Below are 27563 nucleotides of genomic sequence, written 5' to 3'. Positions count from 1 at the left end.
AAAATGTGACTGTAGGGGTGTTATTTCATTTCTAGGGATCTCTAATAATATTAAGGAGTATTTAGAAGGTCGTTCTATGCTCTATATATTATGTCACATGTTCAATCCTGACAAAGAGCTATAAAGGCAGGGGTGTTGAAACTGTGGCCCAGGGTCCATTTGTTAGAGATTGTCGAAATATTACCATCTATAATAGTAACAAGAATGTAAAGCATTGTCTGAAATTTGATGACATATATATTCGCCATATGCTCTCTGACTGGTTTGTCATGGACCCTCACCGATTTAGCCGTATTCCACCAGCATCTGGCTGACATTGATAATGTCTGCTAATGACGCGTCAGCATCAACCCAGTCGGCGGGAACGCGCCGAATCGCCTGCCGACCGCCACCTGGAAAGCCGCCGTGCGGGGGCAAGCGTGCGGTGCGCTGATATCACGTGGCTCATTGTAATCCTATGAATCCACGTGGAGGGCAGGTTCATGACTATTCATTGTGTGTCCCCGCAGGCCTTTGTGAGCGCCAAGCATGAGGAGGACAAGGTCATTGTGTTTGACAGGGCCAACGTGCTCTTCATCTTCAACTTCCACCCTAGCAAGAGCTTCCAGGACTACAAGGTGGCAGTGGAAGCGCCAGGAAAGTATCCTTTTTTTGCTCACGCCTGCCCTTCTCTTTCAGTTGACCCAAATACACTAGCTTACAAAAGACAGTGCTCACATCCCAGCAAGCATTTTCTCAAGAGACGAGACTATAGAAAGTCAAATTGGATTATTTTAGAGTAGTCACTGTGCAACTTACATAGCAGTATACGTTTACTATCTACTAGAAATGAGTCAACACATCATTAACGCAAGTGTCTCGCAAGATCTTGTGGCCTTCCTCCAGTCAAGCATTGCAGTGGTAGCATGTGGGGCTGCACGAGTGCTGCCGACACTGTTGAGCTGCGGTTCATTGAGTGAAATAGCTGGCACCACAAGTGCGCAGGGACATAATTGTGTCTTGCCTACAGTAACGAATGGTGGAGTTATCTGGGGCAAGCACGGCCGTTGTAGGCTGCACGAGTGCTGCTGGCACAGACAAGCTGCGGTTCATTGAAGGTGTCATGTCTTTGGGTCGAAGACATTAATAATTCATAAGTTTCATAAGTTAGTTAAAATGAAAGTAATAAATAGCTAAAAATTCTAATAAATATTGTTAAAAACGCTAAGGTTAAAAAGTTCACAGAGTGAGACATCTTCTCTAGAAAGTATAGTTTTGGGCCACTAGAGAGAGAGTGCCCTCGCATATAGACAAGCTTTGTCGTTTTCTCTCGGTGAAAAGCAGGTTGCCCTCACGGCAGAAACGAAACGGGAAAACCTCATAAACACGCTGAAAGTTGCTCTAAACGCTTGTTTCTTGGGAAATTATCGTCTTTGTAAGTATATTGGTGTATAAAGCACTTACATTGATGCATTTTATATTTCAAAAGTTGTACTAGTTTTGTCAAGTTTGCTAACTTCATGCTACTGCTAGCTTGCATTTGCAGTTGGTGTACACTACTTTAATGGCAGCACGGCGGCCGATTGGTTAGCACGCAGACCGTACAGGCTACCCATATTATACTACTATAAAACAGTCTGACTCTTAAAACGAACATTAAAGTCATCACACAGCAACTTAACATTCAAATGTTATACCAGAGGAATATACACAAATATTCTATCACAGGTTTAAAATGAAAATAGTTTTTTCCATTACAAAGTTTTCCCATTGGAGGACTAGCAGCGTAGAAAATGAATGGCTGGTGCTGCAATGGGAGGCTGACGTTATTGCAGCGCCCTAATGAATGTGTTGCTCAGATGCCATGCATGATGGGAAAACTTTAAATTTTTAAATTTGGAATAAAATTTAATGGCGGCACAGCAGTCGAGTGGTTAGCGCGCGCAGACCTGACAGCTAGGAGACCAGGGTTCAATTCCACCCTCAGCCATCTCTGTGTGGAGTTTGCCCCTTATAAATACAGTATGCATTAGTATGCACAGTATGCTAATGTGTGTTTAGCCTGCAACATGAGCAGTAGTGGAATTTAATTTTATTCTTTCTGTATGATTCAGTTACCACTTATTTTTACAAGAAAGCTTCATGAAGCAAGAAAAGCAAGCCTAGCATCACTGTCTGGGGCTGCATGAGCGCTGTCGGCATTGGTGAGCTGCGGTTCATTAAGGAAAAAGATGAGATTGTGAAGCAGAGAATGAACCTACTCACTTAGATGTGACTGTTTGTAGCTAGCTAGCTATGTAGCTTTACTGCTTGAGGTGCAGTGTGAGCGGGTTTTAGGGTAACGTCCAGATTTACCAGGTATAGTCTTTAAATTCATGTCAAACTGTGATATTTGCTGTGAGGGGAATTTTAAATTCAGAAATTCAGTTTTTTGCTAGACAGAGAGTCGCAGCGTATGAATCGACATCAGCTTCAAGATAGTGTAAAGCATTTTTCAGGTGCACATTATCGTAAATCCCAGCTTTTATCCCATAAATTGTTTGTCACTTATTAGAGGGATTGATGTTTCAGATCCATATTTAGTCTTGAGTGTTGTAAAAGCTTATTGTGGGAGATTAAAGGCGTGCCAAAGATAGAAATAAGGCAGGCAGTGTCGGCGTTTTAATTGACGATTCAAAGAACAGCAGCAGCTGCTAATCTCTTCAAATCGCGCGTTAAGTATGCGCTTGTTTTTGACGCGCGCGTGCTAATTACGCCCCTCGCCGCCTTGACGGGGTGAAGCCGTGGCACGCCGCTTTAATAGCCTCCCTGCGCGGTGTGTGTAACGCCATTTCTGGGGTTTATTTCCACTTTGGAACAGGCCGCGGCGTCTTTCCTCCCATCGCCGGCTCTTGTGATGTTTTAAGGAGAGGCCTCCGACGCGGGCTGGCATGAGAGGAAATGCAAATAAACGTGAGGGCAAAGCTCCGGCTGTCATTATACAGCCGAGCAGTAAACACATAAAGGAGCGTGTGTGTATGTGAAGGTAAAGGCGCCGCGCCAGGAGATGCAGATGCTCCGATGGGAGCGTGTGCAGAGCATCCAATTAGGGGAGAAGACAGATGAAAGTGCCACTCAAAGGCAGAGGAGGTAAACAAGACAAGCTCAAAGAGTCCAAAAGTGCTTTTTCATTACACTCAGCTGTCATACACTTAAACTTTCTTCTCCTGGCGCGAGGGTCAGGGGGGGTCGCGGCGTGCACGTGCGCGAGCTGAAAATAATAACCTGATGAGACTGACCGAGCTGCTAACCGTTGTTGTTTATGGGCTGATATCAGAGGATGTCCCTTTCCTCTGCATCTTTGTAGAGGGGGGGGGGGGGTCTTCTAAATTGTTAGAGCCTTCTAGACATGAAATAACACCCCTACAGTCACCCTTGCACCGCTATTACTCAATATAGTCGACATAATAAGGGAAAAGAAGACATATCACACATTAATAAATGTGTTTACAACCATCCAAATGCATTTCTAAACATTATAGACATAACATAACACCCCATAGTCATTTTTACACTCATGTTCCCTAATATAGTAGACGTCACAAGGGTAAATAAGACATATTAGACATGTTTTACCAGAACATGCCTACCACGTTCTAAATATTTTTAAAGAATATTAGAGTCCTCTCGACATGAAATAACACCCCTATAGTCACCTTTACTCATATTACCCAATATACTGGACATACCAAGAGAAAATAAGACATATTTAACATAGAAAGCCTGTTTACCACCATTTATAAATCCTTTTTTTTACATTGTTAGAGACCTCCAGACATGAAATAACACCCCTATAGTCACCTTTACTCATATTACCCAATACACTGGACATACCAAGAGAAAATAAGACATATTAAACATAGAAAGCCTGTTTACCACCTTTTTATAAATACTTTTTTTTACATTGTTAGAGACCTTTAGACATGAAATGGCACCCCTATAGTCACCTTTACACTCCTATTACCCAATATAGTAGACATACTATAGAAGACATAGCATACATAGCGAAAGACATAGCATACATAAAAAAATGTGTTTATGACCTTATAAATACATTTTTAACATTATGGACATGAAATAACCTTTACATTCCTATTGCACAATATAGTGGACATAACAGGAGAAAATAAAACATATTAGACATAGAAAACCTGTTTACCACCTTCTAAATATATATTTGTTAACATTTTAGAGCCCTCCAGACATGAAATAACACCCCTATAGTCAACTTTACACTCCTATTACCCAATATAGTAGACATAATTAGGGAAAAGAAGACATAGCATACATAAAAAAATTGTTTATGACCTTGTAAATACATTTTTAACATTATGGACATGAAATAACACCCCATAGTCACCTTTACATTCCTATTGCCCAATATAGTGGACATAACAAGAGAAAATAAAACATATTAGACATAGAAAACCTGTTTACCACTTTCTAAATAATTTGTTAACATTTATATTTATATAAATGTATATATATTTATTTGTTAACAACAACCCCTATAGTCACCTTTACATGCCTTTTACCTAACATAGTAGACATAATAAGAGACAATTAGACCTAGAAAACCTGAGTACCACCTTCTGAATATGTTTATTTTAAATATTGTGATTTTCTTCCCTTAATATGTAGATTTTGCTTGCTATATTATAACTTTTCCTCCAACCTAATTTTTCTAAAATTGCATGACATTTTTTGGTTTGTCCCATATTACAACTTTTACAACAACATTTTTTTCATTTACTGTTTCATGTCTATGCTACTAAAATGACATTATTTTAGTCATAATATTGCCATGTTTTTTATTGTGATTTCTTTTCTCATCTTCTCTCATCTCTCACTTTTTTCTCTCAAGATTTTGACTTTAATTTTGTAAAATTGGGGAAATATTATGGCCATAAAACCATAATGTTACAAGGTGAGAATTTATAAAGACAAAAGTTGTAATATTTGGAAAAATATGTTTATGAAAAAGTTATAATATTGTAAATAAAGTCAAAATATGATAATATTTATATTTATATTTAAATAATAATAATCAGAAAATTGCAAATATATATTTTTTAAGCTTTGGATATTTTTTTTCGGTGTTACTGAGCTCATGCAACCAAACGTAGGGGGGCGTTTAGTTCCTCCCAAAAAAAAAAAAAAAAGCCAAAAAGGAGGTTTTGGGAAAAACGTTGCACTGATGATGAAGCAATAGAATCCCGTTCTGCAATCACACTCTCAAGATTGTTTTCAAGTCATCAGGAGCTCCAATCACGCCGCCTTCCTCTGCTCTGCTCCCTTCCGCTTATTGGGCACAAATCGATGAGCGTTCCTCCATCTCGGCTTTTTTATTCACACTTTTATTGATTAGAATACTTGTGACCCCCCGCCCCTCTCTGTAGCCGCTAACAGAGACGTAATCCCTCAAAGCCCAACGAGTAATTTGGGCTGCCTTTTCATGGCCGACGTGGAGCTTATGGAATTATTGCAACACAGCCTCCGGCTCGCAGCGGCAGTTTTTGGGGCAGACTGAAAACGTCCGGGAAGTTGGCAGTTGGATGTTGGATGTGCATGGATGCATTGAGACGGGGTGTCCGAAGTGTAGGTCCGAGGGCCATTTGTGGCACACAGCTGTTTTTTTTTATTGGCCTGCCGCACATTCGAAAAATAGAAATGAACAAGATAACTGAAAGAAAACAACAAAAAATTTAAAAAATAATTTTACAATAAAAGTCAAAATATTAAGAGAAAAAGTTATCTAATGATAAAAATGATGTAATGTCATGTAATATGAGGAAAAATTATGTCATTTCCGTAGCATCAAGTTGAAGAAAATTTAGAATTTATGTTGTCATTTTGGGGGTAAATTTGCTTGGGTAAAAAGTTTTAATACTACAAGAATAAAGTCAAGATATTATGGGAATATTATGCAAAAGTTGAAATATTTACAGTAGAGATAGAAAAAAGAATAAAGTAAAAAAATGACAAGAAAAAGTTGCAATTTTACAAGACAAATTTGATCATATCAGAAGAAAGAATAATGTGTTAAAATATGTTTTTTTTAAGTCATAGCATGATGAGAAAGAGTAATACATTTTGGAAAGTTAAAGTGGGAAAAGGTTATAATTTTACCAGAATAAAGTCAAAATATTCCTTGAATAAAGTCGTAATATTACTGGGTGAAAATCTATAATAAAAAAATTAAAATAAAAAATAAGTAAATATAAATATGAGAATAAATTCACAATGTAAAAAGGAAAAAAAGTTGCAATCTAATGTGATTTTTTTTTTTTTTTTACATATTTCTTTTGGCTTGGCGTCACTTGATGGTTTTGATGCTAGTGGTCTGTATTTCAGGTTCAAGTCTCATTTTCTATACCGCTTATATGCACTGGGGTTGCGGGTGTATGCCGGAGCCTATTCAGGTACAAGGTGTTGGGGTGATTTGTATTTAAAGTACACACACACGTACTTGCTACAAGGTTGAGTCAAGAGCACTAGGCCGCGCTGGAGAGTCGCAGGCGTTGAAACCTGTGAAGAGCGCTTCTTATCCTCTCCATCTAACATGGTGAGTTGGTCCTCCACGCCGCCATATGTCAATAATAAAAAAAAAAGAGTCATTTTCAATGACATCCAGCCGAGTGAATGGCTTTTCAACAGCGTGCCTGTTTGAAGAGGCTGATAAGTGCCTGCTGGAAAACATCTCCATTCCTCTTTCCAAAGCAGCTGTCATCTTTATCCAACACGTGCGTCCTCGGGAGCGTGCCGTGTCCTTCACGTGGAGATAGACTCTCCGGTTCAACCGCCGGCCTTGATTGGTGGAGGTGTTTTTGCACCACACCACAAAAGGGCCAGCTTGTGTCCTCCCCAGGCCGGATGTGTGACGGGCTGAAGACCCTCACAGAGATTGTTCAGAGGCTCCAAGGTGCAAAGCGGCAGCTCAAGCCCCGGGGGGTGTCCAAAGCTTTCATTCCAGCAAGGACCACCTCAGGAAAAACAGACATGAACGATATGACATGAGACGCAGCAGAGATGACGATGCTGAGGTTCTCATTGGGAGTGACCAGGATGGATAGGATCAGGAATGAATCCATCAGAGACATTACATGTTAGAGGCCTTGGAGATAAAGTCAGAGAGGCCAGAGTGACATGGTTGGGACATGTCCAGAGGAGAGATAATGAATATATTGGTAGAAGGACACTCCGTTAATTATTCAACTTTTGATTATATTCCGCAACCTCCTTTTCCTCAAATGTGTTTGTTTTGTTTCTCATAATAATATGAGTAACATACTTTTTCTTTCATATTTTTTAACTTTATGGTCCTAAAATGATGCTATTTTATTTTACATTGGCACTTTTTGCCACGTTAGATTGTGACTTTTTTCTCAAAATATTTTCATTTTATTTTTGTAAAAAAAATGACAACTGTTTTATTTTCTTTTATTTTCCAACTCCTGGAACTTTCCTCTGATTAATTTTGTTCCCGTAATTTTGACTTAATTCTCATAATTTTATAACTTTTTCTCCCAACCTAATTTTCCGTAAATTACAACATATTTTTATTTTATTTTATTATTTTATTTATTTATCTCATGATATGGCTTTTTTATCACATAGTTTTTCTTTAAGATTCCATTTCTATGAAACTAAAATTATGTTAACCTTCCTCATACCAGTTCATTCTCATAAAATTGCAACTTTTTTCTAATTTTCTTCTCATAATTTGGCCTTTATTTGACTTTGATTTTGTTAATATTGTAAAAATTTTCCCAAAACAAACTATCCAAAAAATAGAACTTCATTTTCTCTTGCTTGTTTATCATATTACGACATTTAAAAAAAAAACATGTATTTTCTTTAATAGTTCAATATTACGGGTTTATTCCAGACTTAATAGAGTCAGCCTTTTTTTCCTTAATATTTTGACTTTATTAAAAAAAAAAAAAAAACTATTTTTTGTTGTAAACTATTCTAAGATTGTCCTTGTCAATTTTCTTTGAGTAATTAGGACTTTGATGGTGGACCGCACATTGGAGAGTGGTTAGCATGTATGCCACACAGTCAGGAGATCGGGAAGACCTGGGTTCGATTCTCCGCTTGGCATCTCTGTGTCGTGGGTTTCCTCCCACATTCCAAAAACATGCTAGGTTAATTAGTGACTCCAAATTGTCCATAGGTATGAATGTGAGTGTGAATGGTTGTTTGTCTATACATTGGCCGCCAGTCCGGGGTGTACCCTCCCTCTCACGCGAAGTCGGTTGGGATAGGCTCCAGTAGTAAACTACCTGAACAAAACATCAGTCAGTCAGTGTTGTGTCCACTAATACTGTATGTGATCAGTAATGGATGTTTTACAGTATAAACTGAGGGCCAGCTATGGGCTGCAAATGGCCCCCAAGGCCTTGGGCCCCCAGCTTCAGACGCTTGCTTCGCTGCCGTCACAAGAGATAATCTGGGCTTTGAAGTCGTGTCAGAAGAGGAAATGGATGAACGCAGACAAACTGCAAGAATAAGAAAGCCGTTTGGATCACTTCAGGCTCCTCGTTTACACAGTAAATGAGATCACTCAGTCACTTTTTGTCTCCATGTTCATTCCCGATGTTGTCTTTGTATCATGATCTGGCCTCGGCGCCATCACTTAGCGAGCATGAATGCCGACGGATGCGCAGGTTTGGCTTTGCAAGGAGCAGAAGCGCTTATTGAGCGCGGCTCTTGTTTCACACGCTATTCCATCGCTTTCACTGCGCCTTGACTCCCCCGCCTCTCAGATACAAAATCAAGCTGGACTCAGACGAGGTCCTGTACGGAGGCCACGGACGGCTGGACCACAACACAGAGTTCTTCACCGAGCCGCAACCCTTCAACGGCCGCGCCAATTCCATACAGGTACGCACTCCTTGAACTAAACATTCCACTCACTAATATCCCACGCTATGATGATGAGGTTCCTTCATGCTGCATTCATTCATTCATTTTCTACCGCTTTTTCCTCACGAGGGTCGCGGTGGGTGCTGGAGCCTATCCCAGCTGTCTTTGGGCGAGAGGCGGGGTACACCCTGGACTGGTCGCCAGCCAATCACAAGGCACATATAGACAAACAACCATTCACACTCACATTCATACCTATGGACAATTTGGAGTCGCCAATTTTTGGAATGTGGGAGGAAACCGGAGTACCCGGAGAAAACCCACGCATGCACGGGGAGAACATGCAAACTCCACACAGAGATGCCCGAGGGTGCAATTGAACCCTGGTCTCCTAGCTGTGAGGTCTGCGTGCTAACTACTAGACCGCCGTGCCGCCCCTTCATGCTGCAGCAATGAGGAAATGTAGCAGCCGACCCACAATGCAATGCACTATAGCCATGCTTTTCATAAAATCTCCAGCAGAAGGAAATCGTGGCCAAAACGCAATACTGTCACTCAATTAGCAACTGTACACACGTTGGCTATCTACCGAAAATTGCAAAACGCTACCGTGATATTTAATATCCGTTTTCACCCACATCACAAAGCTGTTAGAGGATATGAAACTGGCAAATTTGACCCTTTCGTTGTCAGCGTGTGGCCCCTGGACGGCCCTTATTTAGTAGCAGTGATGTCCAGCTATAGAAGGCATCATACCAAGGCTGCTCCTCATATCGCCAAGCTGCCATGTTGCCAAACAAGGGAACCAACGGCGCTGGGAAGCTAGTCTGTGACGCTCCTTTAGCCGTCCATTAGCCAACACGACCTCGTCTCTCTCTCCCTTTCCTCCTCTTCCTCCTCTTTCTCCTCCTCGCACCGTCTTTTTCGTTTGTTGTGACAGGCATAATCGTGAACGCCGCCCACGCCGTTCTGTCGAACAGCTGCTGCTTTCTAACTTGTCCTCCACGGCGCCACGTGTGCGTTTGAGAAGAAAGATCTCATTTTCATCTTCTTCATTTTCCTCCCGGTGACACACGGAAGCGAAGCGGTGCAGAGCGGCAAATCCGTACGCATCGCATCGGTGACCCTCGTGGATCTTTTAGCAGCGTCCCTTCAAGTGGTCGCACGCCACTCACGCCATTTTCTTCTTCCTGTTCCTCCTCTTTCTTCTTTTTGCATCGTCTTGCCTTTCCTTCTGCTTCCTCTTGTCTTTTTCTTTCTTCGTCTTCTTTTTTCCTTCTTATTCTTATCTTCCTTTTTCTTTTCTTCTTATTTCTTTCTCCTCTTCCCTGTCTTCCCTTTTACCTTCTCTGTCTTCTTATTGCCCTTTTTTATTCTCCTTTTCTTCCTCCTTCTTTTTGTCCCCCACACATCTTCTTCTTCTTCTTCTGCTTGTCCTCCTCCCAGTTTTCCCTTCTTGTTCTCTTACTTCTTTTTCCTTTTTGTTCTTGTTTTCTTTTTTCTTGCTCTTTCCTTCATGTTCTTCCCTTTCCCTTTCCCCTCTTTCTTCTCTTCATTTTCTCTTTCTCCTTCTTGATTCTTACTTTCCTTCTTCTTCTCCTTCTCTTCCTTCTTGTCCGCCACACGTCTCGTCTCGTTCCCATGGTGATTGTAACGCCTCCTGTCACATCCGTAGAAACATCCGAGCTCTAAGAAGTCCTGATTGTTTCCAATGGGAAAATTGTATTTTACGAAAACTGAAAAGTACCTGACCAAGAGGTTAGCGCGCAGGCCACACAACCAAGACACCCGAGTTCGATTCCACCCTCAGCCATCTCTGTGTAGAGTTTGTTGTTGTTTTCTCCTGGTACTCCTTTTTCCTCCCACCTTCCAAAAACATGCTAGGTTAATTGGTGACTCCAAATTGTCCATAGGTATGAATGTGAGTGTGAATGGTTGTTTGTCTGTATGTGCCCTGTGATTGGCTGGCGACCAGTCCAGGGTGTACCCCGCCTCTCGCCCGAAGACAGCTGGGATAGGCCCCAGCACCTCCACGACCCTCGTGAGGATAAGCGGTAGAAAATGAATGAATGAAAAGTACCTCTGAGAAATTGTATCCAAATTAAACTCAAACTTGTCATTTTTATGCAGGGTTGTAATGTCAAGTCAATTTGATCCAGATTAGGCGTGAGGCTGCAGAGTAAACCCAAAATTGATTTTAAAAATCCACCGTGTCAACCAATCAGATTAGGATTCCTGTTTATATCTGTTTACATGTTCTTAGACCAAAGTTCTGTGTAGATTTGGAGTCTTATTGAGCCTCGGCATGAGGCTGCTGTTTTTCTCATTGCTCTGTTATTTCGTCTTCATTTTCTACACGTTTGGGCCACCGGGGGCGCCACTGAGGCACATCCACCCCCAGAGGCCCAGTGGTGGCCCTAAAGAGCAGTGTGCGTGCAGATTGAATAGTTTGCGGGCTGGCATTGGTTGTTTCTTCGGAGGCGTCTCTGTGGGGAAATCTAACAGCGTTTTATGTCTGCTCGGCTGGCGAGAATGCGAGATGACTAATGGTGCTCGGTGTCCCTCGCCCACAAAGCATGCGGGGAATATCAAACAGATTGATCAAAGAGCTGATTAGCTGCACCGAGACGTCCTTGTTCTAAATATAAATACTGTAGATGCAAACGTATGCTACATGCATACTGTACAGTACACCTGACATTTACACTTCTTCTCGTCTGTCACCTCAGCAGTTTTTATTTGGTGCAGCAGATTCTGCCAGAAGCTCCACTGCATCTTATTCTAAGTTTTAAATCCATGCTTCTATATTCCTTCTGAAATGCTGAACGTACTCAGTCATGTCATCTACACCGATCCCTCGTTTATGGCAGTTAAAAGTGAATTTCCATGAAGTAGGATGACTTACTTAGAAATATTAATATTTTTATTATTTATTTATTATTATATTATAATATTTTTGTAGTTAGAGCCTAGAATACCTTCTATATCCAATTTTTAACATTATTAGAGCCCTCTAGACATGAAATAACACCCCTATAATCATCTTTACGCTACTATTACCCAACATGGTAGACATCATAAGAGAAAATAAAACATATTAGATATAGAAAACCTCTTTACCACCTTCTAAATACACATTTTGACATTATTAGAGCCCTCTAGACATGAAATAACATCCCTATAGTCACTTTTACACTCCTACTACCCAGCATAGTAGACATCATTAGAAAAATAAGACATATTAGATATCAAAAACCTGTTTACCACCTTCTAAATACACATTTTAACATTATTAGAGCCCTGTAGACATGAAATAACACCCCAACAGTCATCTTTACACTCCTATTAATCAACATAGTAGACATCATAAGAGAAAATAAGACATATTAGAGATAGAAAACCTGTTTACCACCTTCTAAATACACATTTTAACATTATTAGAGCCCTCTAGAGATTAAATAACATCCTTATAGTCACTTTTACACTACTATTATCCAGCATAGTAGACATCATTAGAAAAATAAGACATATTAGATATCAAAAACCTGTTTACCACCTTCTAAATACACATTTTAACATTATTAAAGCGCTCTAGAGATGAAATAACAACCCTATAGTCACTCTATTACCCAATATAGTGGTCTTGTTAAGAGAAAATCTCACAGCTCACAGCTAGGAGACCAGGGTTCAATTCCACCCTCGGCCATCTCTGTGTGGAGTTTGCATGTTCTCCCCGTGCATGCGTGGGTTTTCTCCGGGTACTCCGGTTTCCTCCCACATTCCAAAAACATGCTAGGTTAATTGGCGACTCCAAATTGTCCATAGGTATGAATGTGAGTGTGAATGGTTGTTTGTCTATATGTGCCCTGTGATTGGCTGGCGACCAGTCCAGGGTGTACCCCGCCTCTCGCCCGAAGACAACTGGGATAGGCTCCAACACCCCCCGCGACCCTCGTGAGGAAAAAGCGGTAGAAAATGAATGAATGAATGAATGAATGAATGAATGAATGAATAGACTCACACAAGTGAGCATTGGGAGTGTTTCTCCTTGTCGTTTTTTTCCCTTCCTGTTTCTGCATAGTACTTCCTGTACTTCCACATTACTGACAGCTAGTGACCAGTGTATACTGTATCATCACAATTCTTTGAATGCATCTTCTCATTTATTCCTCTTTTATCTATTTTTATGCTTGAAAATGCTTAATACGTATATATGCTGAAGTTTGCTCAAGTATGGATATTTTTTATACCATATTCAACAGCGATGATTGATGAATGCATGTAAAAGCAAAACTCAATGGCAAGGGAGTACTGTACTACAAGTCCTGTAGTGCTGCGATTGGCTGGCCACCAGTCCAGGGTGTACTACGACTCTCGCCCAAAGACACCTGAGTGAGGAATCAGACCCGAGTGAGGATAAGCGGCATAGAAAAAGGATGGCTGGAGTCCTGTAGTGCCCCCTAGCTGTCATCAAACAGCAACTATTTCACCTTGATGCTCTTTTCCAGGAAAGCCTGTCAGAGCATGTGTGTCCTCCACTGAGACGCAATAATCTCCTCCATTGTGTTTCCCCGCTGCCCATCTCTTATTTATCCTTCTCCAGTCCTCGTCCCCTCGTGGCGGCAGCCACAGAGCACGCTCACACGCTCCCGACAATCCCCACAATCAAGACGTTGGGTTTTAACGCCGCCATCTGACTTTTCTCTCCCCACGTTTCCTCTGTCTGCTCTCCTCTCGCTCTTTATCCCTCTGTCTCAGGTGTACATCCCCTGCAGGACCGCCATCGTTCTGGCCAATGAGGAGATGGATTACTGTTATTAGAGGACCATTGTCTCCGCGCACACGCGTCATCACAAATGGATTCCACCCTCAGACTGAGTGTTAACAATCACCTTTGTCTTTTAAAGTGTCAACCTCACCAAACTCACTTTGTTTCTGGATGGACCCCACACACACACACACACACACACACACACACACTGAGCTATTGTGCTTTCAGACACCATCAATGCAGCCTAGCTTGATTGGTCCATTTGGACCATACAGCAGCCTCCAAACGCTGCTTGAGCCCATTTCGCTCCAGCCTGCAGCCGTTTATTAGCGCCGTTAAATGTGCTTTGTCGTGTGAAACACAAGCGTGGTGCAGGGAAGCAACACACAACCACAATGTTTGCACTTTGGCATGATATGGTAGCGTAAGGAGGGTCTGCCATGCCCCGTTCACAGAAGCGTACCCTTAGTATGTTGTTTCTATCCTTTCTAGAAAAGGTTTATATGTGGTTAATGACATCTCTTGTGGCTTATAAATGCGTCTTTACTACAAATTGGATGTTCAGGACTTCATAAACTGGCGTCATCAGACTCTACAGTAGGGGTGTCCAAACTTTTTCCAGGGCCGCTATTTTACATTTTGGATACCAAGCCATGTATTTAAAGAAATAATTGTCAATTACGTGACAAAGCGTCTGATTAAAATTAATTTGTTCTCCTTACATAACTATTTTTTTGCATTGAATTACTATTTTTTCTTTACAAATATTACATCTGGCGGCACAGCTGTCGAGTGGTTAGCACGCAGACCTCATAGCTAGGAGGACCAGGGTTCGATTCCACCCTCGTCCACATCTCTGTGTGGAGTTTGCATGTTCTCCCCGTGCATGCGTGGGTTATCTCCGGGTACTCCGGTTTCCTCCCACATTCCAAAAACATGCTAGGTTAATTGGCGACTCCAAATTGTCCATAGGTATGAATGTGAGTGTGAATGGTTGTTTGTCTATATGTGCCCTGTGATTGGCTGGCCACCAGTCCAGGGTGTACCCCGCCCGAAGACAGCTGGGATAGGCTCCAGCACCCCCGCGACCCTCGTGAGGAAAAAAGCGGTAGAAAATGAATGAATGAATATTACATCTATATTGTGAATATTTTTGTTTGACTTTATCCCAAAATATTTTGATTTCATTCTTGTAATATAACTTTTTCCAACCTATTTTTATTTGTTTTGCTTCTTATATTATGACTTTTTTAATCATCTTTTTTTTTCTTTAATATTTCAACTTTATGCTTCTAAAATATCCCCCCCCCACTAATATTCTGGCATTGTTGTAAAGTAATCCCTTTTCACTTTTTTCATCCAAATGAAGTGTCTTTGGTTTTATTGTGTTTTATGTGGGTACCCGCTGCTCGTTGAGAAGAGCGCCACGTGCTTCCATGTTAGTCTCCAAAGGCGTCCGTTTTGAAAAACAGAATCCACTGTGTTCTACTTGTGGTAACTTGCCACAAATAAATAAAACACTGCAGCACAGGTCATTATAGACTGATGGTTCTGCCAAATAGTGATCCCACTACCAAACACTGTGAAGACTCAATGATACATGTCTTATTTTTCACCCTGCAAATGGCAGGTGTGTTTTACCATCAAAGAAAATGGAGGATATATGACGGTTGCTTGCCAAATAGTGAGAATAGTTATAATAGCAACATAGTGGTTGTTTTAAGGGTACCTTCATGTAGCGTGGTGCACTGTCAGTATTACCAGCACTTAACCAAAGGATTAGTGGGACATTGCTATGATCAAGATAAAAGCTGTCATTTGCACGGTAACTTGTAGCAACTACAAAAGGTTGGGATGTTTTCTTTTCTTGTGTTTGTCATGTGAGTCCAGCGATGACTTACAACTTCAGAGCCAGTAATTTCATGCCAATGAAGGTGAAGGTTTTTGTGCACTGTACCATCTCAAATAAAAATGTCTACTGGAGAGGGTGGATGGTTTTTACACGCTTGCAGCAGACGTGTCAAAGCAGTCAAATGGGTAGGATACACAAAATTAACCACTACTCATTAGTTCCTTATTGGTTCCTTCATAACTAACTCATTCTTCAGTAACTACTCTAAATGTATGTGCCTTAGTTCCCTAATTAACTACTCATTGGTTCCTCAGCAACGAGTCTAAATGATGTACCGTGGTTCTTCAGTGACTACTCTACTCATTAGTTCCCCAGTAACTACTCTAAATGTATGTGCCTTAATTCCTCAGTGAATACTCAAAATCTATGTACCTTAGTTACTCAGCAACTACTCATTAGTTCAATCAGTAACTGCTCAAAATTTGTGTGCCTTAGTTCCTCAGTAACTACTCATTTGTTCCTCAGTAACTACTCTAAATGTATGTGCTTAGTTCCTCAGTAACTACTCAGTAGTTCCTCACCAACTGCTCCAAATCTATATGCCTTAGTTCCTCAATAACTACTCATCGGTTCCTCCTCACTATTTTAAATGTATGTGCCTTAGTTCCACAGTAACTACTCAATAGATCCAACAGTAACAACTCTAAATGTGTGTACCTTGGTTCCTCAATAACTACTCTAAATGTATGTGCCTTAGCTCATCGGTAACTAATCAATGGTTTCCCAATAACTGCTCCAAATCTATATGCCATAGTTCCTCAATAACGACTCATTGGTTCATCAGTAACTACTCTAAATACATGTGCCTCAGTTTCTCAATAACTACTCTCCTCATTAGTTCCTCATTAACTACTCCAAATGTATGTGCCTTAGTTCCCCAGTGACTACGCTACTTTCCTCAGTAACTACTCTTAATGTATGTGCCTTAGTTCCTCTGTAACCACTCTACTCATTAGTTTCTTAGTAACTACTCTAAATGTATGTGCCTTAGTTCCTCAGTGACTACTCATTAGTTCCTCAGTAACTACTCTAAATGTATGTGCTTTAGTTCCTCAGTGACTACTCATTACTTCCTCAGTAACTACTCTAAATGTATGTTCCTTAGTTCCTCAGAGATTACTCTACTCATTAGTTCCTCAGTAACTACTCTAAAGGCATGTGCCTTAGTTCCTCAGTGACTACTACACTCGTTAGTTCCTCAGTAACTACTCTAAATGTATGTGCCCTAGTTCCTCTGTAACTACTCCACTCATTAGTTCCTCAGTAACTACTCTAAATGTATGTACCTTAGTTCCTTAGTGACTACTCTGCTAATTAGCACAGATGGCACAAAATGCAAATTAGCAGGGCAGAGGATGCTGAATGGTGACGGGGATACATCGTAAATTATTTTCCATGGATTATGTTTCCCACAAAACATGGAATTCACTCCAAAGAAAACAACAAAGCAGATCGTCTCCTTGTGTCTTTGCATCAAAGCTGGCTCACATGAAGAACTGATCTGGAGCCACCTTCATGCTCAGCATGTGTGATATACATCTACCGCAATATTATTATTACTTTTATTATTATTGTCACACCTGTCTCACGTATCAGTGCACGCGCTCCACTGCCAACGTATGGCAGCTTGTGGTGCAGAGGAATAAAGCACATTTACATGCACGGCCCATCCTCCAGCACTCAGCTGTGCTGGAAGAATCACAGCGATTTCTAGACTTTTTTTCTCTTTTTTGGCTGACAAGCATGAAAAATAAACTTTTTTTGAGGATCACTTTGAATACATTTCAGCCTCTCAAGTGTAGTGCTTAACCATCTGACCCAACATCATAATGGCTTCAACATACCGGGAGACTGATGTTTTTCTCAAACACGATAATGAATCTTTATTTGGAGGACAAATGAGTATAAACTGCTACTATCCGAATATTCCTCAACATCAGACAGCGGTAATAGGCTCACTTCATATAGTGGATTGAGATTGAGGTATTATTTTAAAAGTGTATTGTTGTGGTTGTGCACTGCATGCTAATGACTTGTTTCTAATGTTGGTTCATGCATCACTAACGAATCTTACACGTTACACACTAATGTTAATATTTATTGTATACTGTGGAAGTAAAAGATATCATGCAGGTCCACTGGTGCACCAATAGCAGGCAGCACGTGTTGTGCATGTGCATGTTTTTGGTTTGGTTCTTTCAGCTTTTTCTGTTTGTCATGCATAATAATTGATGGATTTAAAAAAATGTCCTTGTCTCCAAATAGCGGAAAATCGGGTGGAAATGCATGATTTAATTTAAACGTCCGCATTCCTTACTGCACAACTGTAGAGGTGTAAAGTGAATTTAGTGATGGATATTCTGCTCTACAAATATAATGCTAACATCCGGTCCTAGCTAGTGTTGCCGCATCTCTTTTTGAGTACTAGTGCTCGAAAGGAAATGCATTGATTAGCCATACATCGGGTTCTTACACTTCTGTGCCCAGCTTGTTCTCTAAGTAAAAAGTTCTCCCAGAAACTCAACCAATGTGTTGCTCTTAATTTGAAGTTTCATCGCAAACATCCGCTCTGAACAAGGAAGTAGCGGAAGTACAATGCTTTTAATGTAAACAGTTTTGTGAGGTCTCACAAAAGTTTTACGAGCTTTTTTGTCCATGTCTCCAATTAAATACTTCAGCGTGAGGCGCTTGGAGTTATTATTAGTTTGCAAAGAGTGCCATCTAGCGGTAGAAGGTGGCAATTGACGCCCCCTGGGTGCTAAAATACAATAGTCAAATTAAAATAAGCCTTCCTCAGTTTGTTTATTTGTGTATATTGTATGACGTTTATTACATCCGAACGTAGAATGTATCGGTTAGTTTTTTTCATCACTATGACGAAAGCTGCACCATGTAACACAGCTTCACCATTCCACAACGACGAATCTGCAGATACGGAACAACAGGTGGTTTTTACCTTAACGTCAACGTGACGGCTTACGCTAGCATGGGAAGTCGCTGTGAAACGACTCTTTAGCAATAAAACTTAAAGTAGGCAACGCCACAGCGACGTTGCACTGCCGGTTAAGGACTGAAATAAGATGAGGAAACAAATGCAAAGCTACATTTCCGGTCTTATACTGGTAGTATTCGCAGCTACACCGGAAGTAGCCTAAGTTACCCCCAAGGTGGGCTCCTGAAGGTGGCGACAAAGCACAAAAGAAACTCATTTTAAATAGTGAGGTAAGTTGCCAAACAGTCGTTCTTTTCAATTCCTCATACTTTGCTGCTAGAACATGAATTATTTAAGTATTAGGTTGGGGGGAACTTTATTATTATGGGAATAGAGGCCAAATATGACGGTAACAAAGTGATAGTATGATGCAAATGACATAGCAATGGAAGGATGCATTCAATATATTCAATGTATTTTATATACATACAATATTAAAAGAAGAAATTTGAAATAGTTGGAACATTTTTTAAAAAACAGCAGAAATTTCCTGTAATTTCACTAGAATAAAGGCAAAATATTAACAGAAACAATTCATATTCTAATGAGGAAAATGCAATTTTGGGAGAACAAACTCGTTATATTATGAGGAAAATTAGTAGTAAGTATTGGTAAATTAGATATAGCATAGAGTTGAAATATTAAAGAAAAATGCATTATTTAAAAAAAGTCGTAATGTGATATATTAGGTTGGGGACAATGTTATGTTAATATGGGAATAAAGTCAAAATATTATGGAAATAAAATATTACGAGGAAAATTTGCAAGGATTATGCAATTATAACGTTGAAAAGCAGCAAAAAAGAGGAGGGAAAATGTGGAAATAATGGACTTTTTGTAGTATTTTCTTGAAATACATACAACTTATTAGCATAGCGGCATGTTTTGTTTTACAAAACATCAAAGTGGTAAAGTTGCAACCAAACAACGTGAACTAGACTAGCAAAGCTTGGAATGCTTGCGGTGAGGAAATGCCATGGAAAACTGTAGTGACAGCTTAAAGCCACCAGGTGGCGCACAGCTTATTTACGTGTGTAAAGTCACATAGAACTGTTTTCACCTGTGACACAAACAATGTACAGTAGTGCCAATTTGAACAAATTACGTCATCTGTAAAATGCATTCTTAGATAGCGTCGCCGTACCCCCTTTCGTTTGTGTTTTTGTTTTCTTCACAATCTTCAACTTGTGTCGTTTCGCCAACAGGTTCGTCCCGGTGTCCGAGCCACGATGTTTCCACACACCCTGAAGCGCATTGGCAGGCAGCTGGTGCGTGTCAAGGTGGTGGACTGCTCCTGCGACAACACCCGCCTGTCGCGATGCCTCGACACCTACGACCTGGTGGCGCTCGGCGTGGGCAGCACGATGGGCGCCGGCGTCTACGTGGTGACCGGCGCGGTGACCAAAAACATTTCCGGTCCCGCCGTCGTGATCTCCTTCCTGATAGCTGCGATAGCGGCCGTCATGGCGGGGATGTGCTACGCCGAGTTTGGCGCCCGCGTCCCTAAAACGGGCTCGGCGTACCTCTATAGTTACGTCACGGCCGGAGAGCTGCTGGCCTTCATCACCGGGTGGAACCTCCTCGTCTCTTATGCCATCGGTGAGACATTTTGACTAAATACACCTAAATATTATTCATTCAAAGTGATTAGAGCGAGTACAGGGGTGTCCAAAGTGCGGCACGTGGCTGTTAGTTCTTATACAATTAATAAAGGCACATACATACAGAGTAGTTACTGAGGAACTAAAGCACATATCCAGAACTTTGTAAATAACATCAAAAATGAATGAAAAAAAATCTATAGTAATTTTACAAGACTAATGTGAAAACTTTAAGATACTCACATTTTTAAAGAAGCTAGGAAAAGTCATCATTTTATTATTTAATTTTTAACATCAGAGTAATAGGAGTAAAAACAACAGCATTTAAATAGCATTAAGTTCCAAATATTAAGACAATTCTTCAAAGTTATAATATTATGAGAAACAGTAACAATAAAAAAAGAAATGAGGTTGTAGAAAAAATGGTCTGAAAATGTTTACATACTTGGAAAATGTAGGGGGGAAAAAGAAATATAAAAATCAATAGTAATTTTAAAAGAATAAAGAAATAAATGTAATCTCATGGAGAAGGTAATTTAATTTTATTTACTTATTGCCTCTCCTCACACTGGCCAACTTCTAGCGGGTCAATGTTGTGCTCCCTAGTCCTGCCCTGCCTTGCGCCATTTTACTGAAGTCATAATGTTATGGAAAACTATAAAACAAGTAAAAGATATTAGGTAGCGGAAAAAGTTTTAATGTTATGAGAATAATGTCCAAATATTAAGAGAACAAAAGTTCTTGTTAGAATACAAACTACTTTATGAAGTTTATGGGTATAAACATTATAATATTATAAATACAAATATCACTTTAGTATCATAGAGTTGAAATCTAAGAAAAATAAAAGAGTGCTGAAATGTGAGCTATTGTTTGTCGGCAGGAACCTCCAGCGTGGCCAAAACGTGGGCTTCCACCTTTGACGCCCTCATCGGGAACAGCATCGAGGCCTGGAGCAAGAAACACATGCCCATGAACGCACCCAACGTCCTGGCAGAGTACCCTGACTTATTTGCAGTCTTCATCATCATGATTCTCACAGGTCAGGGCATCATCCATCCATCCATCCATCCTTTATTCCATCCATCCTTATTCCATCTGTCCATGCATCCATCCTTCATTCATCCATCCATCCATCTTTCATTCCATCATCCTTTATTCCATCTGTTCATGCATCCATCCTTCATTCCATCCATCCATCCATTCTTTATTCCATCTGTACATCCATCCATCCTGCATTTATTCATCCTTTATTCCATCTGTCCATACATCCATTTTTCATTCCATCCATCCATCCAGCCGCTCATCCATCTATACAGCCTTCATTCCATCTGTCCATCCTTCATTCCGTCCGTCCGTCCATCCATCCATACCTCCTTCAATCCATGCATTCCTCCTTCATTCAGTCCATCCTTCATTCCATCCATCTATCGACACATCCATCATTCATTCCATCCATCTGTCTGTCCATCTATCTGTCCATACCTCCTTCATTCCATCCATCCACACAGCCGTCCATCCTTCATTCCATCCATCCGTCTGTCTATCCATCCATCCATACTGCCTTCATTCCATTCTTCCATCTGGCCAACCATCCATACATCCTTCATTCCATCCGTTCATCAATCTATCCATCCACACATGGATCCATCCTTCATTTCATCCATCTGTCCATCCATCCACCATCCATCCATACCTCCGTCCAACCATTCACATCCATCATTCTATCTGTCCATCCATCCATCATTCTATCCGTCCATCCACCATCCATCCCTTCATCCATCCATCCATGCCTCCTTCATTCCATCCATCCATCCTTCATTCGATCCGTCCATCCAACCGCCATCCATCCGTCCATCCTTCATTTCATCCGTTTGTCCATCCATACGTCAGTCCATCCATCCATTGACCATCCGTCTGTCCCGCCATCCATCCACCATCCATCCATCCAGAGCCTATCTCAGCTGGCTGGGGGAGGAGTCATCCCACGTCGTGTTTTTGCCTCTTCCAGGTGTGCTGGGCTTCGGCGTGAAGGAGTCGGCCCTGGTGACCAAGTTGTTCACCAGCATCAACATCATGGTGTTGGTGTTCGTCATGATCGCAGGCTGCATCAAGGGAGACAGGAAGAACTGGAGCCTGAACACCGAAGACATCATCAGTAACGCTACCGAGTGCGTCAGAATGAGACAGTTTGCCCCCCCCTGGCCCCCCAAAAGTCTTTCATGGTGACCAATAAAGGTTTTGTGTTTTCTTGCTTGCAGGGGAACAAACAAAACGGCTTTAAAGGAAAGTCTGGGGGCGGGAGGCTTCATGCCGTTCGGCTGGGAGGGGATCGTCTCGGGTGCCGCTACGTGTTTCTACGCCTTCATCGGCTTTGAATGCATCACCACTGCAGGTACGTTGCACCAGCATGTCTGCTCAAGCTGGCATAGCAACAGGAAGACACAGTAGAAACGCTCTCTGCACCTTCTTTGTCAAATTGAAAATTGCAACATTTTTAAATGACGGTGACGCAGTAGTTGTCAGAATGTCTGCCAATCAAAGCAAAGCCAGGAAGTTGATGTTGACATGTCTCCCGATAGGTGAGGAGGTGAAGAACCCCCAGAAGGCCATCCCCGTCAGCATCATCACGTCGCTGCTCATCTGCTTCTCCATCTATGTCGGCGTGTCGGCCTCCCTCACCTCCATGATTCCGTACTACCAATTGGATGAATCCAACCCCCTGCCCAAGGCCTTTTCTGACCTGGGGTGGGTGGGCGCCACCTACACCGTGGCCACCGGCTCGCTGTGCGCCTTGTCCACCAGGTAAGGTGCCTGCAAACGTACTTGATTGTAGCGTAGCATAGGGCCGCACTAACTGCCTCCTTGCGTTCATGAGCAGTCTCCTTGGAGCCATGTTCCCCATGCCACGAGTCATGTGGGCCATGGCGGAAGATGGCCTCCTCTTCCGATGCTTCACCACCATCAACCACCGCACCAAAACGCCTCTTATAGCGACCGTGACGTCTGGCGTTCTAGCAGGTGAGCTCATGGCGGTCCACACTGTCTTGGGATCAGTTCATGCTGAAAGACTAGAAAGGACTGCTGCTGTCCTATCAAGCCTACCGAAAATGTAGACTTCAATAAAACACTAACACAGCGTTTATTCTAATACTTAGCCATGTTCAAATATTATTATAAATACACATCAATGATTATAAACACATTTTTATATCTAGAATAAAATAGATTTAAAAAAATGAACAAAAGATTAAAATAATGAATGATTACATAAAATGATAAGAATTCTAATAAAAATATTCCAACGGGCGGCACGGCGGTCTAGTTTACCATGCAGACCTCACAGCTAGGAGACCGGGGTTCAATTCCACCCTCGGGCATCTCTGTGTGGTGTTTGCATGTTCTCCCCGCGCATGCGTGGGTTTTCTCCGGGTACTCCGGTTTCCTCCCACATTCCAAAAACATGCTAGGTTAATTGGCGACTCCAAATTGTCCATAGGTATGAATGTGAGTGTGAATGGTTGTTTGTCTATATGTGCCCTGTGATTGGCTGGCGACCAGTCCAGGGTGTACCCCGCCTCTCGCCTGAAGACAGCTGGGATAGGCTCCAGCACCCCCGCGACCCTCGTGAGGATAAGCAGTAGAAAATGAATGGATGAATGAATATTCCATAAAACTTGAATTATGATAATTTTTATGATAGCTACGTATATAATATAAATTTTTCTAAGGATAAAGATTTCAGTAGAATACATATCATAAGAAGGTTTAGTGGAATGAAGTTAACGTTGAAAGTGCGTATGAATAATAAAATCCCCTTCTTGCAGGTCTGATGGCCATGCTGTTTGACCTGAAGGACCTGGTTGACCTCATGTCCATCGGGACCCTGCTGGCTTACACGCTGGTGGCGGCCTGCGTGCTGGTGCTCAGGTACGTCCACGCTCGCCCGCCACAAGAGTAGCTACACCTCACCAGCGTGCGTGCTCGTGTGAAGGTACCAGCCCGAGCGCAGGCCGACCGGCGAGGAGGAAGACGAAGACCGGGACGACCGGGACGACCGGAATCGCCCGCCTCAGCAACCCCTCACCTGTGGGAAATTGATCCTCTGCGCCGGGACAGAACCCACCCGCTTGTCCGGCACCGTGGTGGCGGTTTGTACCGCCATGCTCGGTGAGAGGCGCCGCCGAAACTGAAGCGAAGCATGCCTGGAGCGGACTTCATTCTAGTCTGATTCTCCCCGCAGGTCTTTTGGCGTTGATCTTCAGCATAGTTGGCCTCATGTGTGGGAAAACGCTGTGGTCGCTGGCCGTGCAGGTCTTCACCATGTCGGCGTGGTTGGCCGTGGCCTTGGTGGTGTGCGTGCAGCCGCAGAACAAGACCAAGCTTTCCTTCAAGGTGCGTCACGCAAGGACAGCCATTTCCTTCACATAATGACCTTAATATTTGACTTTATTGTCATAACACAACCTAATTTCCCCCCAAAATATGACCACTAAACATTCTGCTTATAGAAAAACATTGGAATCTTAAGACTTTGTTCCCATTTTTCTCAGTTTTAAAAAATAGCTTATATTATCTGTAATATTTCAACTCTTGGCTACTTAAGTGACAGGAATTGTTCTCATAATATTACACTTTTACACTATTACACTTTTATATTGAAAATGTCAGCTTTTTTCTCATGTCTGTTTTTTTAGATTAGATTTTAAATTAGATTTTATCCCCATGATATTTTGACTTTTCTCATAACGTGTATAAATTGTTGCTACTGAACTGTCAGCTTAAATAATCATAAGTTGGACTATTTCCACAATATTTGGACTTCAGCCCCACTTTTTTTCCCTCATAATATTATGTTATTTGTCCTCATATTACACATTTATTTGAGTAAAATTAAAAAAAATATATTGTTACAGTACAACTTTTTCTCTTCATATTTTGGCTTTATTCTTGAGAATTACTCAATCACCACAACCCAATTTCATATAAATTATGACTACAAAACTTTCATCTTAAATAATGTCACTATTTTTAGAATATTTTGACTATTTGTATAATGTAACTTTTTTACAAAAATGAAAAATAAACTTTGTTGTTATTAATAATACTATAACAACTAAACTTTTAGCTTAAAAATATCATAATATTGTGACAATTTCCATAATATTTGGACTTTATTCTCACAATATGATAACCTTTTTGTCATAAAAGTAGAACTTTTGAAAAATAGGATCTATTTGCTTGAATATTTTTCCTGCTAATATTTAGCAGTTTAAAGTAGTAAAAACTTTTTCTGGTTAGATTATCACTTCTTTGTCTTTTTTTTCTTCTGAACATTTGGACTTTGTTCTGAAAATTATAGAAGTTTTTATTTTATTTGTATTTTTTTATATATTTCTGTTGTGTTTTTTTTCCAATTATTTCAACTTTTTCTGCAACTTTGTTTTGGGGAAATTACAAAACTTTCCACGTAAATAGTCTGTGTTAAAAAAATAATAATATAGGAGTATTTATAGGAGTATTTCTATCATATTTTAACTTTATTCTTACAATATTACAACTTTTCCCCAATCTAGTTTTCCCAAAAAGAAAAAAATATTGCTGTCTTATAATATTATGCCTTTTTTCCTCATAATATTTTGTTATTCTTTTAAAACTATGGCATTTTTTGTTAGATGCCAACTTTTATCTCTTAATATTAACAATAATAATAATAAAATTCTCCCAGTCCAGGGTGTACCCTGCCTCTCAGCTGGGATAGGCTCCAGCATGCCCGCCACCCTAGTGAGGATAAGCGGTACAGAAAATGGCTGGATTTAAGTTTTCTTATAAAATGATATTTTTCAAATGTGCTGCAGTCAAATAAAAAAACAGTTTTGGACAAAATTTGAGCAACATAAAAAACATACAACATTTTCAATTTAATTTCCAAGCTAATGTCGTACTGATTGACAAACACGAGGTCACCATTGTAACTTTCTCACTTTGAAGTAAAGCTGCTGCTGTGGTTGGAAAAACATGACAGCCGCATTCTCTCTGACGTCCAGCAGGGTGGGGACATCACCACACTGTGCTCGCCCCTCACAGGTGCCGTTGGTGCCGTTACTCCCCATGGTTAGCATGCTGGTCAACACCTTCCTGATGATCCAGCTCATGAAAGGACCGTGGGCGCACTACACCTGCTGTATGGCTTTAGGTACTTTGTTCTTTACCTTCTCTTCATCGTTGAACTTCTCGTTGAAGTTGGGGTTACCAAAAGTCCAGAATTGAAGACAGAATTGATCCGCTTGTGTTTTTGAATCTGACATGTGCTAAATTCAAAGTACAGTGCCATCTGCTGGATCTAGTGGGGCACTGCCCACTTTGCCCTCAGATTTATTTTGTTTTTTTTTAACTCAAAATGGCCGTCCAATGTGAAGTGTCCTGTCTTTCTCTTAGGTTTGCTTATGTATCTTGGCTACGGCTTCCGAAACAGCACAGGGGCAGAGGAACGGAGGGCCGATTTGTACGAACTGGCCAAATTTCACACCGAGTCGGACGCCACCCAGCAGGACATCTGAGGACATCCACCAGGATTCACAACTATGTGTGTGGGTGTGTGGGTCAGACACAGGTAGTTTGTTTGCTGGAGCTTTTGTATGGTAGATCCCCGCTTTGTGTTGGCGTCCCCCCTGAAAAAAAAAAATGGTGGGCCTTCTCTACGGTGGTACATTTGGACTGTATGATCACGTATTGATAAATGATTACCCACCTACGGTGAACAAGTTATGTTTTCTGTATTGATCATTTATTAGGGGGGAAAAATCCTAAAAATGAAATACAAATTTTTTTGAGCAGAGCCGTGAATGCTGAGTTGCAAATGTTATACTCACGGAAGTAGATTAATTATATTTACATTATAATGTTGCGCAATTGCTAATTAAAGTGATTTCTGATGTAAATAATTTCCGCGGTAAATTGCTATTTTCAAATCAGAAGTCATTAACGTGACTCTTGAAATTCTGAAACAACTTATTTAGTTTTTTTTTTTGTTTTTTTTTGCTTCATTTCTTACAGCAAGGTTGTTTTTTCCAGCTGGAGTCGCAAGCGGTCCCTTGTTGCCGGGCGGATGAGCTTTGTTGACACGCCCAGCAGCGGAAGGATGGGGAAAGTCGGTGGAAGCGAGGCACCGTTGATGTGTTTTTAATTTGTGTTTTTTATGTTAGTTTTTTTATGTCACTTATCTTTCCTATGTGTGTGTGTGTGTTCAGAAATGTGTACCTGTAAGACCTGCGAGTTTTTCTATTTTTTTAGCACAATGCCTGAAATGCACTTTTGTAGTACTTGGATTTGTAGCAATGATGAACAATGAAGGAGTTTGCAATAAATGTTTTGAAATGTTTACAATTTGTGAAGCAACAT

At 41.0% G+C, this 27563-nt stretch overlaps 2 protein-coding genes across 6 annotated transcripts in view; both read left to right on the top strand.

Moving 5' to 3' along the window:
* gbe1b (glucan (1,4-alpha-), branching enzyme 1b) overlaps positions 1–15640 on the top strand; it is a 90033-nt gene extending 74393 nt beyond the window's left edge. Inside the window, exons 14-16 of the mRNA XM_058079408.2 lie at positions 510–640; positions 8787–8904; positions 13645–15640. Of these exons, the coding sequence (XP_057935391.2) occupies positions 510–640; positions 8787–8904; positions 13645–13707 (312 nt within the window). The 3' untranslated portion in view covers positions 13708–15640. The remainder of the gene's footprint in view (positions 1–509; positions 641–8786; positions 8905–13644) is intronic.
* Positions 15641–18229: 2589 nt separating this feature from the next.
* Positions 18230–27531, top strand: LOC131134295 (high affinity cationic amino acid transporter 1-like). 5 transcript variants are annotated; one of them, XR_009131377.2, is made up of 13 exons: positions 18230–18791; positions 19767–20160; positions 21046–21204; positions 22174–22333; positions 22424–22557; positions 22745–22967; positions 23044–23183; positions 23990–24092; positions 24157–24332; positions 24406–24557; positions 26250–26358; positions 26601–26775; positions 27219–27530. XR_009131377.2 is itself a non-coding variant. In XM_058079411.2 (12 exons), exons 1-11 carry the CDS (start codon positions 19791–19793, stop codon positions 26720–26722), a joined length of 1848 nt encoding a protein of 615 aa, XP_057935394.2. In that variant the 5' UTR covers positions 19697–19790; the 3' UTR covers positions 26723–26748; positions 27219–27531. The 5 variants fall into 5 exon arrangements, 1 of the variants encoding a protein (XP_057935394.2); XR_009131378.2 differs by lacking the exon at positions 18230–18791 and adding an exon at positions 19614–19673; XR_013627947.1 differs by lacking the exon at positions 18230–18791 and having other exon boundaries at positions 19697–20160; positions 27219–27529.
* Positions 27532–27563: the final 32 nt, after the last annotated feature.

Source organism: Doryrhamphus excisus, linkage group LG8 (genome assembly GCF_037039965.1).
Source record: "Doryrhamphus excisus strain RoL-2023G ecotype Guam linkage group LG8, RoL_Dexc_Guam_v1.1, whole genome shotgun sequence".
Classification (NCBI taxonomy): Eukaryota; Metazoa; Chordata; class Actinopteri; order Syngnathiformes; family Syngnathidae; genus Doryrhamphus; species Doryrhamphus excisus.
The sequence above is the reverse complement of the archived record's forward strand: the minus strand, read 5'-3'. Positions and strand labels throughout refer to the sequence as shown.